Source organism: Geotrypetes seraphini, chromosome 4 (genome assembly GCF_902459505.1).
Source record: "Geotrypetes seraphini chromosome 4, aGeoSer1.1, whole genome shotgun sequence".
Classification (NCBI taxonomy): Eukaryota; Metazoa; Chordata; class Amphibia; order Gymnophiona; family Dermophiidae; genus Geotrypetes; species Geotrypetes seraphini.
In genome coordinates, this window is record NC_047087.1 from 162,078,817 (window position 1) to 162,096,795 (window position 17,979).

The window sequence follows — 17,979 nt, forward strand, 5'->3', positions numbered from 1 at the left end:
CGAGGCCGAGGACCCTGAAGTCTTCCAGGCCGAGGCCGGAGCGGGCATCAAGGGCGAGGTCTTACCACCCAAGGTCACCCCCGATGTCGGGGTTTTAGGTCCCGAAGGCGTCGAGACAGTCGAGGCCGAGGCTTTATCATGTTCCATAGTGAAAAGTTGGCAAAACCGGTCACAACGGCAGCGAAAAGCGCGAGGCTGAATGGTAAGACAACACACATAATCCTCGGGGTTGTGAGTGGCACCCAAACAGACCATACACCGACTATGAGGGTCGATTATCGAAATCGTCCTGCTGCACTGGTAACAATGTTTGAACCCGGTCAAAGGCCGGGACATAGAAAAAATGAAGTCCGTTCCGGAGAAGAGAGACTGGGCCCAAGCCCCAAGTCTGCACGCCCGGCGACACGAAAGAAAATTAACTAAAACAAAATTTTTTTTTTTTAGTAAAGAAAGAAAAACGACAAGCAACACGCACAGCGACTAAATAAACAAATCCAGCCGCGGTGAGAGAAGGCACAACGCTGCGGAGTGAGATGACAAGTCTTCTCGGTTCCGCGGAAAACGTTGAACTGAGGATCCTCACAGGAGATGCGCCCCCTAGTTCGGGCGGGAAGGCACGCGCGCATGCGCGGTGCAGCACTCGAAAGCTCGAGATCTTCAAGCAAGTTTGCTTTCGAGGCTGTCCGCTGCGGGGCTCCGTCGGTGATGTCACCCATGTGTGAGAATATGCTGCCTGCTTGTCCTGGGATAAAAGGAGTTTCCAGACAGCGGACAAAGGTTTGATCCAAAAGCTTGTGAAGAGGAAGCTTGAGGGATTCAGCAGGAGGTTGAGGAAGATGCATGGTCTCAAGATACTCCTTGGAAAACTTAGATCCAGTGTCAAGTTGAATATCCAAATCAGCTGCCATCTGAAGTAGAAAAGATGAAAAAGACAGCTGATCTGCCAAAGCCTGGCCTCGAGAGGGACTCGAGGATGTCGAGGCGGCGTGCTCCAATGAAGAAGAAGACCTGGGTGGAGAAAAAGAAACCACCGGGTCTTCGAGGTCCGGAAACAGAAGGGACGAAGCAGGCGGTGGGGAATATTGAAGGAAAGGCTGCTTCCGATGAGGCCTGGATGAATGCTTCGCAGAATGCCTCGATCGATGATGCGAGCTGTGCCTCGAAGCAGGCCTCGACAATCAAGGAGAGCGTGTCCCCGCCGAAGCCCCCAGAAAATGGATAGAGCTGGAGGCTGTGGAACGAAGCAGAGGAGGCTGAGTGAAAGAACCTCGAAGAACTCGCAAAGACTCTGCTCCTTGCATCAAGTGCACGGGTTCCAACGGAGGCATGGGCAAAGATTCTGCTCCTTGCGATGCATGCCGAGATACCAGACTAGACACTCGCAGAGATTCTGCTCCCTGTAGAGAGTGTGCATACAACTGAGGCAGAGGAGGTGGCTCGACTTCACGGGAGACCTCCGCATGCCCAGGCTGGATTTGTGAGAGAAGCTTCGGCCCCATGGTAGTAAAGAGCTGAATTAATTGCTTCTCCAATAAGGTTTGGAACGAAGCCAGCAAGGACGGATCCGCGTCTCCAACGGGACCACCTGCACGGGCTTCGATTTCCCTCGAGGCAGTGTGAGAGTGCTTGGACTTAGAAGCCTTGGGCACTTTAAGCACCACCGGGAGAATGGGCTGCTGCGCTATCTGACCTGAAGAGACAGAGGAAGGCACTGCAGCAGGCATCGAAGACATAGCCAGTACAAACGAGGCAGGTTTGATGAGGCTTGGAGCAGAAGCAGTGGAAGCCTGGAGAGCATCGGATGATGTCGAGGGCGAAGGACCCTTCGAGGACGAAAGTTCCATCGAAGACTCCATGCTGAAAAGCTGCTCCAAAAGGATGCAATGATGCTTGAAAGCACGAGATGTAAGTGTTGAGCAAGGCCGGCACGATTTCGAGAGATGTTGAGGCCCGAGACACCGAAGACAGCGTCGATGAGGGTCCGTCAGGGAAATTGCGCGCTGGCACTTGGAACACTTTTTAAAACCGGTTGCAGGCCGGGACATAGGCTGAAAAAGCTCCGCCGCAAGATCGAATCCATGGGGCTGCAGCCACGTGGCCTGCCCGGTCGAACGAACGGAAGAAATTTTTTTTTTTTTTTTTGCAAAACAAGAAAATAACGACGAAAAACAGCGATTCTGAGAAAAAATAACCCAAAACCGCAGACAAAAGAAAGCACAAGTGAAAATACTTCATGCAGAGAGTCGAAGACGGACTTCTCGGCTCCGCGGAAAAGTAAGAACTGAGGAGACGCGCCCTGTGCTGGGCGGGAAGGCACTCGCGCATGCACGATGTGGGCAACTTGAAACTTCGAGTTTCTTCAAGCAAGTCTGCTTGTGAGGCGTCCGCATCGGGGTTCCTTTGGATCACGTCATCCACTAGTGAAAATACCTGCCTGCTTGTCCTGGGAAAATAAGATGCATTAGATGCTCATTAGCATCTAATATAGCTTAGTAAAAGGGTCCCAATGTTTCTAGGTCTGTTTGAGATTTACTGGGCTTTTTTTGGGGTGGAGAGGAGGGTTATGAGAATGTAAAAAGGAATAAATGAAACTTGAATTATTTCATCTATCTGATTTCTTTTTTTATTTACTTTCTCTACCCAGATTATTTCTATGTTGATGTTTATGAGCAAATTCATTTTTAAGAGGGCAGCTTATCAATCTTGGTGAAAGAGCCATTCACTGAAGACCTGCTCTATCAAGTGTGTTTCTACAATTGGCCATTATCTTCAACAGTCTGCCCTGGCAATGCTCAGTTTCACTAACTCTCACCTGCGTTTGGATTGGCGTTTCACTGTTGACTTGGGAACCTCTGCAGCCAAGAAACCCTTCAATAATGTACGTGCTGTGATATCATCTGAATCAACTGACATGTTTTCACCTTTTAAAAGAAAAACAAAATTTTAAGTGAATAGTCTTTAAATTTAATTGAAAAACTGTAGAATTCCAGCAGCATAGCTGAGTTAAAAAGTTTTTGAATAATGTTTCTAAAAATTACAGTAAGACCATTAACAACTAATTAACAGTAAGAGAACATTTTCTAATCTGGGGAAGAAACATGCACATATGGATGTGTATCCTAAAACTTACGTTGTTTTGGTCTACGAACAGCAGGCTCTAGGAAGGAATAAAGCACTTACTCCCCCACCTTTTAATAAGCTGCGGTAGAGGTTACTAACACGGCATGGAACGCTAAATGCTCCGACGCTCATAGAATTCCTATGAACATCGGAGCAGCATCGAATCATTTAGTGCCCTGATTCGCAGTAGAAACCTCTACCACAGCTTAGTAAAAGAGGGTCATAGTGTTTTTAAAGGAAATTCACCTGGATGATCTGGAGAACGAAATATTGAAGAGACAGTGGCAGATATTTACTACAAGACCTTCAAAAAAGAAACAAAAATCCTACTCTTCAAAAAATAAATAAAACCAATATAACACAACCAGACATGTCCCAAACTTTGCCTGAAACACTATCTACTCCTTAGCAAATTAGAAAATGTTCAGACTATTCCTAAAGCTCTTCTTAATATCATAATAATTCTTATGTAATCCGCCTTGAACCGCAAGGTAATGGAGGAATAGAATGGCGGAATAGAAATCACTAATGTAATATAATGTAATGTAATGAAATAATGCCTTTGTATCACTCCATGATGTGACCTCACCTTGAGTATTGTGTTCAATTTTGGTCGCTGTATCTCAAAAAAGATATAGCAGAATTAGAAAAGGTTCAAAGAGCAGTGACCAAGATGATAAAGAGGGTGGAACTTTTCTCATATGAGAAAAGACTAAAGAGGTCAGGGCACTTCAGCTTGGAAAAGAGATATGCGGAGATATGATTGAAATCTACAAAATCTTGAGTGGTGTAGAACGGTTACAACTGAATTAATTTTTTACTCCATCAAAAATCACAAAGACTAGGGGACACTCAATGAAATTACAGAGAAATACTTTTAAAACCAATAGGAGGAAATATTTTTTTCACTCAAAGAATGTTAAGCTTGGGGTCACGTGATGCTCTGCGGGTGAATGGATGTCCATGGGCTCTGCTCCGCCCTTTTACTTTACCTGATCTTTGGCTCACAGGCAAAGTTTTTGCCACTTCTGAGAGATAGACCCTGCAGCAGATTTGTGTAGAAGGCAAATTGGAAGTAGGATCCGGGTGTAAATGCCAGCTCAAACGCCACAGCCTTCTAAATCCCAGTTCCATGCGGTTCCTATGAAGATGGCGACGGCATCTCAGACTAAACCCACAACTTTGATGACCGTACAAGAAGTGGCTATCGAGGAGCTGAAAAGACATTTATCTGCTGTACTCGATGATAAATTACCAGGATACAATCATTGGTTGATGAAATTAAGGATGGTCTGAAACGGCAGAACCACTGGATCCAGCATTCGGAAGATCGAATATCCTCTGTAGAAGACCAAGTTGCCTTGTTGGAAACTTCGAGCGATGAATTGGAAGAACACTACAAAATGATGCTGGACCACATGGAAGAGCAAGAGAACAAGAGCCGGAGGAACAATGTAAGAGTAATCAGGCTCACGGAATCCGTCAAAGATTTTGAGTTGTGAGACTTTATATCAAAATGGCTCCCTGCAACCTTGACAGCAGACAAGACGATCACTCCCCTAGTTATAAAAAGAGTGCATCAAATTGGGCCTCACAAGGAAGAGGGAAACAGGCCCAGACCAAGTTGTTGGACTTATATAAAAATCATAAAGACCTTGTTTACAAGGATGTGAGGATACTACTGCTCCAGGATTATTCAGCTTAGGTATCGGAGCAATGGAGAGTACTGGCACAGCACTGTACTAACTGTAACAGGTGTTATCCAGGGACAGCAGGCAGATATTTTTGCATGTGGGTGACATCATCCACGGAGCCCGTTAAGACAGTGGAAATTGTAGTATAAGCTTTTGAAAGTTTTTAGACTGCCCACACCGTGCATGTGCAAGTGCTTTCCCACCTGATGCCAGTTCGCAAGGTCATCAGTTCTATGCCCAAGCAAAGAACCCAACCAGGGTTGTGAGAATATCTGCCTGCTGGCCCTGGATAACACCTGTTATCCCAGGACAAGCAGGCAGCATATTCTCACATGTGGGTGACGTCATCTACGGAGCCCCAGCGCGGACAGCTTTTCAAGCAAACTTGATTGAAGTTTCAAGTTTGCTACACTGCACCACGCATGTGCATGCCATCTTGCTCACTAGAGGGCGCATCCCACCTCGTGGTCCTCAGATCAGTTTTTTCCGCGGAGCCAGAAGCCCTGTGGAAATTGTGCTCCTGTTTTTTTAGCCTTCTGACACCGCGTCTGGGTTGTTTAGCTCGGTCGCTGTGCTTTGTTTATTGTTTTTTCGGTTTAGTTCGTCGTTTTCATCAAAAAAAAAAAAACAACTTTTCCTCCGTTCGGCTCCGGGGGCTCCCGGGAGCCGCGGCCGCGGGACTTCGTTCATTCCCGGCCACTTTCTTTTCATGTCCCGTCCCTCGACGGGCTTTAAGAAATGCACCCGGTGTGAGCGGTTACTATCCATCACTGACCCCCACCGGTGGTGCTTGCTCTGCCTTGGACCCGAGCACCCGACTAGTTCCTGCGATCGGTGTGCCACTCTTCAGGCTAGAGCGCTTCGTCGACGCCGCGCCAGGATGGCGGAGCTTTTTCAAGTTGACTCCGCGCCCGGAAAGGCCTCGACGTCGGCCTCTGCTTCAGCCCCGGCCTTGACCTCGGCGCCTTCGGCGTCGCCGCGTGCCTCGACTTCGAAGCCGACGGCCCCGACCAAACCTGCCTCGGGTAAGTCCTCTTTTCCATCCCCGACTCCAGGGTCGTCGAAGAAGCCATTCTCGAGTTCATCTGCGGCGGGTGGGTCGTCCTCGGCCCCGCCCAGGACTCCGGCCACTAATGCCCCGAGGGAATACTCGAGACCGAGGTCGCCCTCCAGGGAGCATCCCCTGGCCTCGGACCTGCCTACCATGGTTGGGATCCCGGCGTTCCAGGACCTGCTCCGAGCATTGATTTCCTCGGAGCTGTCTAGCGCCCTCGAACAACTGCAGCGGGCTGCGACCTCGACTGCTTTGACCTCGGGGGCTCCGACCTCGGCGACCTCGGTCTCGACTCCCTCGCTCTCGGCTGCCGGGGCACCACCGACCTCGGCCTCGACCTTGCCCTCGACCTCGAGGGCCCCGCCTGAGAGCAGCGTTCGGCCCCAGGACAAGGTGCGCCGAGTGAGACGGATTTCCTCCTCGAGGTCCTCCCGGGGCTCCTCGCCCTCGGGCCGGCCTCGAGCGAGGCATCGACCGAGGAAGCTGAAGCGCTCGCGTGGCTCTCCTCGGCGACGTGGTCGCTCCTCGCCGCCCGGGGGCGAGGCCCTGCGGGTTTCGGAGCTTCGCCTAGACAACCCGAGGCTTCTCCGTTCCCCTGCGAGAGGGGGTTCTCGTGACTCCTCGCTGAGGAAAAGGGGGCGTACCTCGGTCCCTCGGACGCCTGGGACGTCTCCCAGGGGCTCTTCGAGGCGGAGACGTTCCCCGACCCCCTCGAGACCATTAGATCTGGCCTCATGGGGCTCGGGTTCCGGTAGGGAGCCCCGGTATTCTCACGAGCCCTCCCCCTTTTGTTCGACGGAGAGGTCAAGAACTCCCTCCCCGCCAGCCAGACAGTCCTCCTTCTCTGGCTTTGTGCAGGACATGGCTACCCCTCAACAAGGTCCTTCATCAGACCTTGCTTAGGAACCTGTCTTCCCCTCTTACAGTCGCAGCGGTGCCGTCTAAGATGGAGTCCAAGTATAGGACGATACCGCCCAAGGGGTTTGAGAAGGCTCAACTCTCCCACCAGTCTCTCCTGGTTGAGTCTGCGCTCAAAAAGACGCAACCCTCCCGGGTTTCTGTGGCGGTTCCGCCCGGCAGGGAAGGTCGGACCCTTTACAAGTTTGGTCGTCGCCTCTATGCCAATTCCTTCATGGCAACCAGGGCGTTAAATTATGCCTTTACCTTTTCCTCTTATCTACGTGGCATGGTAAAGGATCTGCCCCAATATCGTGAGGCCTTGCCGGACTCCCGCAAGGAAGGGTTCGACAGGTTTGTGTCCAACCTGTCTCAATTGCGGTTGTACCTTTTTCATGCAGTGTATGATACGTTTGAGCTGGTATCGAGGGTGTCGGCCTTTGCGGTAGCTATGCGCCGGCTGGCGTGGCTACGCACCCTCGATATGGACCCAAACCTGCAGGAACGCCTTGCGGACTTGCCTTGCGTGGGGTTCGAATTATTCGATGAATCCCTGGAGGCGGCGACCAAACGGCTCTCGGAACAGGAGCGCTCGTTAGCCTCCTTGGTCCGTCCGAAACCTCGAGCCACGCCGCAGAAACCCTTCCGGCCTCCCCCGAGGAGGTATCCTCAAAAGTCGACCCCGGCTTTTTCAAGGCCACCACCTCGGCGCCCCCCTCGACAGGGCAGAGGGGGACAAACCAAAACTCCAGCGCAGGGTCCTGCCAAGCCGGCGCCGTCCTTTTGACGGGATGGGCGGATGGGGCCGGCCCCCCTCCGCCATCGCGCCGGACCCCCTTCCCATTGGGGGTCGACTCTGGTCCTTTTACACGGCCTGGACCGAGATAACATCCGACGCTTGGGTGCTCCGGACCGTCTCAGAGGGCTACTCTCTCAACTTTTGCGCTGCGCCGCCAGAACATTCACCGGGGGCTTGCCCATACAACCGGACCCAGCTCCCCGTCCTCATGGCCGAGGCCAGGGCCTTGTTGAGGCTTCGGGCAGTGGAACCTGTACCCTCCGACCAGCGGGGGCCGGGGTTTTACTCCCATTACTTTCTGGTCCCAAAAAAGACCGGGGACTTGCGCCTCATTCTAGACCTCAGGAAGCTCAACAAGTTCCTGGTCCGGGAGAAGTTTCGAATGTTGTCACTTCCGGTATTATATACTCTCTTGGAGGAAGGGGACTGGATGTGCTCCCTGGACCTGAAGGAAGCGTACACCCATGTTCCGGTGCATCCCGCTTTCCGCAAATTCTTACGGTTCCAGGTGGGCGAGCTGCACCTGTAGTACAGAGTCCTCCCCTTCGGCCTGGCCTCGTCCCCTCGAGTCTTCACGAAGTGTATGGTGGTAGTTGCTGCAGCACTAAGGTCTCGGGGGTTTCAGGTCTTCCCTTACCTGGACGATTGGCTGATCAAGGCCCCGACCAGGGAAGGTGTTATCTCAGCGACCATACAGTCTATCGCCTTCCTTCAACGACTGGGGTTCGAAGTGAACTTTCCCAAGTCTCAATTATGCCCGACCCAATCGCTTCAGTTTATAGGCGCAGTGCTGGACACTGTTCGCCTCCGTTCATTCCTCCCTCCTCCGCGGTTGGAGGCTTTGGTTCGGTTGGGTCGTCTGATCCTTCAGATGCCAATGGTGTCGGCTCAGCGCATGATGATGCTTCTGGGCCACATGGCTTCTACGGTCCACGTCACGCCGTTCGCCAGACTGCACATGAGAATTCCTCGGTGGACTCTGGCCTCTCAGTGGCGCCAGGAGTGCGATCCTGTCTCTTCTCGCATAACGGTGACTCCTTCTTTGAGACGCTCGCTCCGTTGGTGGACCGTCTCTTCGAATCTTTCCGGGGGTTTGCTCTTTCTCGTCCCTCCGCATCGCAAGGTTCTGACCACGGACTCCTCGGAGTACGCGTGGGGGGCCCATCTCGACGGTCTGCGGACCCAGGGCCTGTGGTCAGTGGAGGACCGTCGCTGTCACATCAATGTGTTGGAGCTTCGCGCCATTTTTCTGGCGGCTTGAGCTTTCTGCCACCTGCTCCGAGATCAGGTAGTCCTCGTTCGAACGGACAACCAAGTGGCCATGTATTATGTGAACAAGCAGGGTGGGTCAGGCTCTTGGTCCCTTTGCCAGGAAGCTCTGCGCCTTTGGGAATGGGCGATCTCCCAGAACATCTTCCTACAGGCGGTCTATATCCAGGGGGAACAGAACTGCTTGGCAGACAAACTCAGTCGGCTTCTCCAGCCGCACGAGTGGTCACTCAACTCCAGAGTCCTGCGCGAGGTCTTCGACCGCTGGGGGACTCCACAAGTGGATTTGTTTGTCTCCCCGGAGACTCGCAAACTACCCCTGTATTGTTCCCGGATGTACTCCCCGGACCGTCTGGAAGCGGACGCCTTTCTTCTCGACTGGGGAGGGAGGTTCCTTTATGCGTTTCCTCCTTTTCCACTGATCTTGAGGACGTTGGTTCGTCTCAAATCCTCCAGAGCCACTATGATTCTCATTGCGCCTCGGTGGCCTCGTCAACACTGGTTCTCCCTGCTTCTTCAACTCAGTATCAGGGAGCCTCTGCTTCTGCCTGTGTTTCCCTCTCTGCTATCTCAGAGTCGGGGTTCGCTGTTGCATCCCAATCTTCAGTCGTTACACCTGACCGCTTGGTTTCTTTCCCCTTGACTTCGGTTCCGATTTCTCAGTCGGTGCGGGAAGTTTTGGAAGCCTCGCGCAAGGTCTCGACCAGGCTTTGTTATTCCCAGAAGTGGGCCAGGTTTTCCTCCTGGTGTTCCTCGCATCATCTGGAGCCGGATTCGGTCCCGGTGTCTTCGGTTCTGGACTATTTGTTACATTTGTCTAATTCTGGCCTGAAGACGACATCTGTCCGGGTCCATCTCAGTGCCATTTCGGCTTTCCATCGGCATTTGGATGGACGTTCTCTTTCGCTTCATCCTCTGGTGACGCGTTTCATGAAGGGCCTACTCAATGTTAGTCCCCCTCTGAAGCCCCCTCCTGTCGTTTGGGATTTGAATGTTGTCTTAGCTCAACTGATGAAACCTCCCTTTGAGCCTATCGACAAGTCTCTCCGGAAATTCCATACTTGGAAGGTGGTATTTCTGATTGCCCTCACATCTGCTCGACGGATTAGTGAGTTGCAAGCTTTGGTTGCGGACCCACCTTTCATTGTGTTCCATCATGACAAGGTGGTTCTCCGCACCCTATCCTAAATTTTTACCTAAAGTTGTGTCTGATTTCCACCTCAATCAGTCCATTGTCCTTCCTGTGTTCTTTCCTAAGCCCCACTCCCATCCTGGCGAGACGGCGCTCCACACGCTTGGCTTTTTATCTCCAACGTACCAGGTCTCATCGGAAGGTCCCTCAATTGTTTTTGTCCTTTGATCCTAATCGTTTAGGACACCCTGTTTCCAAGCGCACCTTGTCCAACTGGTTGGCTGCTTGTATTTCTTTTTGCTACGCTCATGCTGGTCTTACGCTCCCGGGTCGAGTCACGGGGCATAAGGTCCGGGCGATGGCAGCTTCTGTTGCTTTCCTCCGATCTACTCCTATGGAGGACATATGTAAAGCTGCCACTTGGTCTTCGGTTCACACGTTCACCTCCCACTACTGTCTGGACACTTTGTCCAGAAGCGACGGCCGGTTTGGCCAGTCGGTGTTACGTAATCTGTTTTCCTAAATTGCCATCCTCCCACCTGCCCTTATTTGGTTGGCTTGGAGGTCACCCACATGTGAGAATATGCTGCCTGCTTGTCCTGGGATAAAGCACAGTTACTTACCGTAACAGGTGTTATCCAGGGACAGCAGGCAGATATTCTCACAACCCGCCCGCCTCCCCGGGGATGGCTTCTTTGCTAGTTATGGAACTGAGGACCACGAGGTGGGATGCGCCCTCTAGTGGGCAAGAAGGCATGCACATGCGTGGTGCAGTGTAGCAAACTTGAAACTTCAATCAAGTTTGCTTGAAAAGCTGTCCGCGCTGGGGCTCCGTAGATGACGTCACCCACATGTGAGAATATCTGCCTGCTGTCCCTGGATAACACCTGTTACGGTAAGTAACTGTGCTTTACAGTAACTGTGCTTTATCCTTAGACAAGCAGGCAGCATATTCTCATATGTGGGACTCTCTAGCTTTAACAAAAGGGATGGAGGGAGAGTTGGGTTCCAAGAACTCATAAAAATTTGAGTTGCCTCGCAAAAACCTAGACCTAATACCTGATACAAGAGCGCAGAAGCAAAGGAAGGAATATAATAGAAAAAAATGAATAGAGGAAGTCCATGCTCTACTAGAGGTAAAAGGAGGACCCGAGAAAACCTATAGGCATGGAGGTTGAAAAAATAATAAATGACCTCTTAGAGGTAGGCAAATCTAAATATAGGCAATGGAGATACCAAAAAGATTCAAGAACCAAATAAGAAAGAACTATTGGCTAATGCACCCATATGGACAGCAGACCAAATGAGCAGTTGAAACCAGTCATGTCCCAGAATACATACGAATGAAAGGGAAAGGAATTTCATAAGCAAATGAAAGAATGAGTTCTGTGAAAAGAATAGCCTTAGAGGATAAAAAGGAGGAACTATCCTAGAAGGAAAGAAGAACCGATGCTATGAAGTATAAAATTAGAATGATATAGTGGCTTACTGTGGAGTAAACAACTCCTGATAAATTTTTATTTTTTTAATCTCGAGAAGGCTGAGAAAGGATTGTAATAAGCCTTAAAACGAGAAAGTCAGAAGAAAACAGGAAGGGGAAGCACATTACACAAGCAATATGCCAGTAAGCATGAAATCCCCTCAGAGATTTAGCAAGGAAAGTGTGAACGGATTTGTTTAATATCCTTGTAAAAACAAAAAGTTGGTCAAGTGTTTTTTTGGGTGGGGGGTTTAATGCTCCTCATGTACTTAAGAGGAGGAGCTTAGTAAGGTTATAGCACTACTAAAATTGGGACCTGAATACATGAAAGCATATTTCTAGAGGGAAAGTAGTTGAACTTTTAAATTACCCTGTTAATGGCGCATTAGAAACGTGGGAATCAAGATATATAAAACTTTTTCCCTATTAAAATAAGGAACGGAGAAACAAGCCAAGAGAAATGTGGCCCCAAGTAATAGCTAAGTGCCACATGAAAACAATGTACTTAAGAAAATGAACAGGAAAACAAAATAACAAACCCGTATCAGTGAACTCCTGTACCCTCTTACTTTACTATAGAAGATGGATCATGGGTAACCAGAACTTAGTCATGTGGTACCACCAAAAACTGAAGAAATAACTCCTGAACCAATGGCATCAACTGAAGATAAGGAGATACCATAGAGTTGAGAGTGACCTAATTAAAAGAAAAGAGGCAATGTTCCTGCAGAGTTGAGGTGCTGAATAGAATCTTATTGGGAAGCAAATAGAGATACTTCAAGAAAAGTGGTCACAAGTAACAGAAAACACGAGAGGAAGTGTGCATCCAGAAGGAGAAACCCCCAGTGTTGCACAGAGAAGTACACAATGGAGAAAACCAAAATGTGGAGAACTAGAATTGCTGGAGCAGAAGCATAATACCAGAGGTCCAGCAAGAAAGCACAGTTACTTACCGTAACAGTTGTTATCCAGGGACAGCAGGCAGCTATTCTCACAAGTGGGTGACGTGATCCAACGGAGCCCTGATGCGGACGCCTCACAAGCAGTCTTGCTTGAAGAAACTCAAAGTTTTGAGTCGCCCGCACCGCGCATGCGCAAGTGCCATCCCGCCCAGCGCAGGGCGCGTCTCCTCAGTTCAGATAGCTAGCAGAGAAGCCAACCCAGGGGAGGTGGGTGGGATGTGAGAATATCTGCCTGCTGTCCCTGGATAACAACTGTTATGGTAAGTAACTGTGCTTTATCCCAGGACAAGCAGGCAGGTATTCTCACAAGTGGGTGACCTCCAAGCTAACTAAGTGGGATGGTGGGAAAGTTGGCAACTTAGGAGAATAAATTTTGCAATACTGTTTGGCCAAACTGTCCATCCCGTCTGGAGAATGTATCCAGACAATAGTGAGAAGTGAAAGTATGAACCAAGGACCAAGCAGCAGCCTTACATTGCTATGACCTAATGGGCTGTGACTTTACTGTGAAGGGGTAATCCAGCCTGGGCATAGAAGAAAGAGATGCAAGCTGCCATCCAGTTGGAGACAGTGTGCTTAGAGATAGGACGTCCCAACTTGTTTGGATCAAAGGAGACAAAAAGTTGAGGAGCAGTCTTGTGCGGATTGGTGCATTCCAAATAGAAAGCCAAAGCACATTTACAGTCCAGAGTATGAAGAGCTGATTCTCCAGGATGAGAATGAGGCTTTGGAAAAAACACTGGAAGAACAATAGATTAGTTGAGATGAAATTCAGAGATAATTTTAGGAAGGAATTTCGGATGAGTGCGGAGCACCACCTTGTCATGATGGAACACTGTAAAAGGAGGATCCTCAACCAATGCTTGGAGCTCACTGACTCGTCGAGCAGAAGTGAGGGCAACGAGAAACACCACTTTCCAAGTGAGATACTTCAGATGACCCTTGTCAATAGGTTCAAATGGAGGTTTCATAAGCTGAGAAAGAACAATATTGATGTCCCAAACCACAGGAGGCGGTTTGAGAGGATTGACATGGAAAAGTCCTTTCATGAACCTGGAAGCCACGGGATGAGCAGAAAGAGGTTTCCCTTGGAGAGGCTGATGGAAAGCAGCAATTGCACTAAGATGGACTCTGATCGACATAGACTTGAGACCAGAATGAGAAAGGTGCAAAAGATAGTCCAAAACTGAAGACAAGAAGGAATGCTATGGCTCCTGATGATGAGAAAAACACCATGACCTAATTTTCTAATCTAGTCCATTTTTGGTGATAGCATTGTCTAGTAGCAAGCTTCCATGAAGCTTCCAAAACATCCTTCACAGCTAGAGAAAACTGGAGAGGAGTTATGTTGAGAGGAACCAAGCTGTCAGGTGGAGAGATTGCAGGTTGGGATGAAGCAGAGAAACCTGACACTGTGTAAGCAGCGAGGGAAAGACTGGTAGAAGGTATGGCTCACTGCTGCTGAGTTGAAGTAGAAAGGAGTACCAAGGCTGTCTGGGCCACCGAGGAGCAATTAGAATCATGATGGCATGGCCGGACTTCAGCTTGAGTAGAGTCTTTTGAATGAGAGGAAATAGAGGAAACGCATATAGAAAGAGATTCGTCCAGTCCAGAAGAAAAGCATCTGCCTAGAGGCAATGAGGAGTATAGGTCCTGGAGCAGAACTGAGGCAGCTTGAAGTTGTGGGGGGTTGCAAAGAGGTCTATCTGAGGCGTTCCCCACAGAGAGAAAATGTGATGAAGGAGCGTGGAATGGAGAGTCCATTCGTGAGCTTGGAGAAGACGACTCAAGTTGTCCGCCAAGGCATTGTCCGCCCCTTGAATGTAGACAGCTTGGAGGAAGGTGTTGTGGTGAATTGCCCAGTCCCAGACTTTCAGAGCCTCTTGACCAATGGAGGCCAATCCCGTGCCTCCCTGTTTGTTGACATAATACATGGCGACTTGGTTGTCCTCGCGAATGAGGACTACACGGTCGTGAAGCAGATGCTGAAAAGCATTGAGAGCATTGAAAATCTCCCTGAGTTCCAGGAGATTGATGTGGCACTGGCGATCCATATTGGTCCAATAGCCTTGAGTACGGAGACCATCCAGATGAGCCCCCCAAGCATAAGTCAAAGAGTCGGTCGTGAGAACCTTCTGATGGGGGGGGGCATGTGAAAAAGTAAGCCTCTGGATAGATTGGAAGAGAGCATCCACCAGCGAAGAGACTGTGTCAGAGCAGGAGTGACCTGGATCTGTCGAGACAGAGGGTCAGAAACCTGCGTCCACTGAGATGCCAGGGTCTACTGAGGAATTCTGAGGTGAAGTCTGGCAAAAGGAGTCACTTGTACTGTCGAGACCGTGTGACCCAGAAGGACCATGTGTCTCGCCGAGATGGACGGGCGAGAGGACACTGTATGACAAAGATGGAGAAGAGCATCCAGACATTGCTGAGGGAGGAATGCTCTGAGTTGGATAGTATCCAGAACAGCTCCGATGAAGGGAAGAGTCTGAGAAGGTTGAAGATGGGATTTTGGAAAGTTGATCTCGAACCCCAGACTCTGCAGGAACCAGATAGTCCGCTGGGTCGCCAGGACGACCCCCTGAGACGTGGAATCCTTGTTGAGCCATTCATCCAGGTAGGGAAACACCTGAAGACCATGGTTCCTGAGCGCTGCGGCCACCACTACCAGGCACTTGATGAAGACTCTGGGTGACGAGGCCAGGCCGAAAGGTAGTACTCTGTACTGATAATGAAGATATCCCATCCGAAATCTGAGGTATTACCAGGAGGCCGGATGGATGGGAATGTGAGTGTTGGCCTCCTTGAGATCCAGAGAGCATAACCAGTCGTTCTGCTCGAGGAGAGGATACAGATATGCCAGGGTCAGCTTGTGAAACTTTTCCTTGACCAGATACTTGTTGAGCGCCCTGAAATCCAAAATAGGATGCAGATCGCCCGTCTTCTTCAGAACAAGGAAGTACCGGGAGTAAAAACCCTTGTTTTGTTGAGCCAAGGGAACTGGCTCGATTGCTCGGAGCTGCAACAAAGCTTGAGCTTCCTGAAGAAGGGCGGTCTGGGCAGAGGTGGAAGCATACTCTCTTGGCGGATGTTCGGGAGGAACTTGATGGAATTGAAGAGAGTATCCCTCCCTTACGATGGAAAGGACCCAGAGGTCGGTGGTAACAGTCGTCCATCGATGGTAAAAATGAGACGACCTCCGATAGGGGGAAAAATGGGGAAGGGCAAAACAACTGACGTTATGCTCTCTAGAATACTGAGGAGCCTTGGGCACAGCAGGTAGTTGAGGCTTCTGCTGCTTTTGTGGTTGCTGCCTCTTGACAGGCTGGCGAGTGGCAGGAGCCTGTTTTGATGGAAAACGCCATTGGTAAATCAGAGGCGGGCGTGAAAGACGAGAAGGTGATGGCTTAGGCTTAGGACAGAGAATAGATTGGAAAGATTTCTCATGGTCCGAAAGCTTCTTTGTCGCTGCCTCAATGGACTCATCAAAGAGGTCAGTGCCAGCACAAGGGACATTAGCCAGCCGGTCCTGTAGATTACATAGGAACATAGTAGATGACAGCAGATAAAGACCCAAATGGTCCATCCAGTCTGCCCAACCTGATTCAATTTAAATTTTTTAATTTTTTCTTTTAAGCTATTTCTGGGCAAGAATCCAAAGCTTTACCCTGTACTGTGCTTGGGTTCCAACTGCCGAAATCTCTGTTAAGACTTACTCCAGCCCATCTACACCCCCCCAGCCATTGAAGCCCTCCACAGCCCATCCTCCACCAAAAGGCCATGTACAGACAGACTGTGCAAGTTTTCCCAGTACTGGCCTTAGTTCAATATTTAATATTATTTTCTGATTCTAAATCCTCTGTGTTCATCCCACGCTTCTTTGAACTCAGTCACAGTTTTACTCTCCACCAATCCTCTCGGGAGCGCATTCACGGCATCCACTACCCTCTCCATAAAGTAGAATTTCCTAACATTGCCCCTGGAGGAGTGTGTGGCGCAGTGGTTGAAGCTACAGCCTCAGTACCCTGGGGTTATGGGTTCAAACCCTATGCTGCTCCTTGTGATCCTGGGCAAGTCACTTAATCCTCCATAGCCCCAGGTACGTTAGATAGATTGTGAGCCCACCGGGACAGATAGAGAAAATGCTTGAGTACCTGATTGTAAAACCGCTTAGATAACCTTGATAGGCGGTATATAAAATCCTAATAAAACTTTAAACTTGAATCTACCACCCCTCAACCTCAAATTATGTCCTCTGGTTTTACCATTTTCCTTTCTCTGGAAAAGATTTTGTTCTTCGTTAATACCCTTCAAGTATTTGAACGTCTGAATCATATCTCCCCTGTCTCTCCTTTCCTCTAGGGAAGGGGTGGCCAATAGGTCGATCACGATCGACCGGTAGCTCGCCAAGGCAAAGTGAGTCGATCATCCAGGACTCACTTTGCCTTGGCAATCTATTGGGCCAATCAATCTTCCTCTCCCCGACGTCAATTCTGCCGTCGGAGAGGAAGTTCGGGCCAGCCATTCGCTGCCTGGCTGGGCGGAACTTCCTCTCAGACGGCAGAATTGATGTCGGGGAGAGAAAGATTGATCGGCCCGAAGCAGAGAGAGCATGGGGCGGCATCGGCGTTATCCATTGGTGGCGTTTGGGTCCTGTTCCCCGATGGCAGTGGCAGTGGCTTGGGGAAGGGCAGGGAGAAAGATAGAAAGGGGACAGGCAGGGAAACAGAAGGAAAGAAGAGAAACAGAAAAAAAGAAAGGGGGCATGAAGAGAGAAAGAAAGGTCAAGGAGAGAGGAAGAAAAAGTTGGGGGAGGGAATGAGGTGTGGAGGAGAAAGAAAGATTGGATGCACAGTCAGAAGAAGAAAGTGCAACCAGAGACTCATGAAATCACCAGACAAGGTAGGAAAAATGATTTTATTTTAAATTTAGTGATCAAAATGTGTCTGAATTTATATCTGCTGTCTATATTTTACAATATGGTCCCCTTTTACTAAACCACAATAGTGATTTTTAACGCAGGGAGCCTATGAGTATCCAGAGCAGCGCTGGGCATTCAGCGCAGCTCCCTGCGCTAAAAACTGCTATTGTGGTTTAGTAAAAAGGGAGGGGGGTGGGTTTTGTCTATTTTTGTATGGTTGTTACTGAGGTGACAGTGCATAGAGTCATCTGCTTTGACCTCTTTGAAAAAACCCCGGAATAGGAATGATAATTAACAATTCTATGCGTACAGTGTGCGTTGTGTTTTTTTAAAATTTTATTGTTGGTAGATCATTTTGACTTGGTCATTTTAAAAGTAGCTCGCGAGTCAAAAAAGTGTAGGCACCCCTGCTCTAGGGTATACATATTCAGGGCTTCCAGTCTCTCCTCATACATCTTCTGGCGCAAGCCTTATATCATTTTCGTCGCCCTCCTCTGGACTGCCTCAAGTCTTCTTACGTCCTTCGCCAGATACGGTCTCCAAAACTGAACACAATACTCCAAGTGGAGCCTTACCAATGACCAGTACAGGGGCATCAACACCTTCTTCCTTCTACTGACTACACCTCTCTTTATACAGTCCAGCATCCTT

General features: G+C 49.5%; 1 protein-coding gene across 8 annotated transcripts in view; it reads right to left on the reverse strand.

Annotated features, from left to right (window-relative positions):
• Positions 1–17,979, reverse strand: part of CENPT (centromere protein T) — an 822,208-nt gene that overhangs the window by 721,689 nt on the left and 82,540 nt on the right. For 7 of the 8 annotated variants that reach the window (XM_033941803.1, XM_033941802.1, XM_033941796.1 and 4 more), the window contains one exon: positions 2,813–2,921. The exons of the other annotated variant lie outside the window; for it this stretch is intronic. In XM_033941803.1, coding sequence (XP_033797694.1) covers positions 2,813–2,913 — 101 coding nt within the window. In that variant the 5' untranslated portion in view covers positions 2,914–2,921. The remainder of the gene's footprint in view (positions 1–2,812; positions 2,922–17,979) is intronic. 8 annotated transcript variants of the gene reach the window in all.